Source organism: Nematolebias whitei, chromosome 23 (assembly GCF_014905685.2).
Source record: "Nematolebias whitei isolate Nwh7 chromosome 23, NemWhi1, whole genome shotgun sequence".
NCBI lineage: Eukaryota > Metazoa > Chordata > Actinopteri > Cyprinodontiformes > Rivulidae > Nematolebias > Nematolebias whitei.
In genome coordinates, this window is record NC_056520.1 from 9,691,038 (window position 1) to 9,692,648 (window position 1,611).

Consider the following 1,611-nt stretch of genomic DNA (forward strand, 5'->3'; position numbering starts at 1 on the left):
CAGACATAAATCAGAAGTAGGCCAGACGTAGGCCAAATGTAGGTCAAAGATAGACCAGAAGTAGGCTAGAGGAAGGCCAGAGGTAGATCACAACTAGACCAAATGTAGGCCAAGGGTAGAACAGAAGAAAGCAAAGAAGTAGACCAGAAGTATGCCAGATGTAGAATAGAAGTAGGCCAAATAAAGTCCAGAAGGCAAAGGCATCAGAAGTAGGCCAAGGTTAGACCAGAAGTAGGCCAAAGGTAGACATGAAGTAGATACGATCATTTCCACAGGAAAGTGGTCAAGAATAATAATTTCACACAACCACGATAAACTGATCAGATTATCTGAGCTTCAGACTCTTTCAGTCAAAGTGAAAACAGTCTGATGTGCGAGTTCAGTTTGGATTTTAGAAAAGTGCTGAAGTCTTAATTTAGCTTTTGTTCTAAACTTAAACTACTTTATTCAAGTGCGCCTGTGAAGACAGCAGAACAACTGAATGTGGGTTTTTTTGTCATTTCAATCTTTAACGCTCTTGCTAACCTTGTTGTTAAATTCAAACCACAAACATTTGATTGATTCAAACGCCACGCACCCAACACCAGACAATAAACCACAGTGAAAGAAGAACACTGGCAGACGATGCACTTTTACGAACGCTTCTACGGACAAGCAGAAAAACGCTATGTGGAGTTGTTGCCGTGGCAACTGAAACCGCAGCATCAGTAACTCACCAGGATGGAGAGGAAGGCGCCCAAGACGAAGCAGATAAGGAATCCCTTCATCCTCGTCCCCCAGGCCAGCGTCGACGCCTGGTTGACGTTCTGCAGAGACGGAGGAAAACTCAGGTTTTATCACATAAAACAACGTTAAAATAAACAATTATAGTTGCTTTTCTACTTGAAAACATCAAAACAGCTTTGTTACTAGTAAACCTCAGAGATTAAACACTCGTTTTAGTAAGAAAAATGTCAGATTTGTGTAAAGGCGAAACACAAAAAACTAGCACTACCCAACACAAATTACTGATCATTTAATTTTAACATAACTTTTAGTCAAGTTCCATTATTTTTTTAAATGTGCCGAATTGCTTGTTAAAAGTTTTGCTTTAGTGGAGTCAAACATGAACAGAGAATAATCCCCAAATTACTGTAAAACAGGAGAAAAACTAAAAAACGTGCGTTTTTTCCAGGAAGTTCTGCTGCATCTTCTAACTGGGTTTATTTATGAAGGTTGGCTAATTAAAAACATTTAATTTGTTTGTATTATTCAAACATATTAAACTCATATAAGTGTTTTATATCTTTCGGTTCGCATGTAACTCAGTTCTGACCCAGATTTGGACAATAAAAGGATTATTTTGTTGTTTTTAGCAGTTTCTCATCAGTGAGCTAGCGGCTAACAACTAGCTAACAACACCTCCAGAATGCCGCTCCCATCCGCGTTCCCGTCATCCTGCCCGCTCAGAACGCTCTTCAGTTTATCCATAAACTCTGTGTTTCTGCCGGACACACTCATAAATCACCGGGGGGGTGTCAGAAGCTTCACAGGTGTCGCTGGTTTCAGGTGTAGCAGGTGCTTTATGGGGGGCGCCAGCGGTAAAGTTGAAATAAAGAGTGGAACGGAGTT

General features: G+C 40.5%; 1 protein-coding gene across 1 annotated transcript in view; it reads right to left on the reverse strand.

Moving 5' to 3' along the window:
* LOC119428674 (vesicle transport protein SFT2B-like) overlaps window positions 1–1,611 on the reverse strand; it is a 4,172-nt gene extending 2,561 nt beyond the window's left edge. Inside the window, exons 1-2 of the mRNA XM_037696345.1 lie at window positions 1,402–1,611; window positions 717–806 (exon numbers count right to left, since the gene is read on the reverse strand). Coding sequence (XP_037552273.1) covers window positions 717–806; window positions 1,402–1,500 — 189 coding nt within the window. The 5' untranslated portion in view covers window positions 1,501–1,611. The remainder of the gene's footprint in view (window positions 1–716; window positions 807–1,401) is intronic.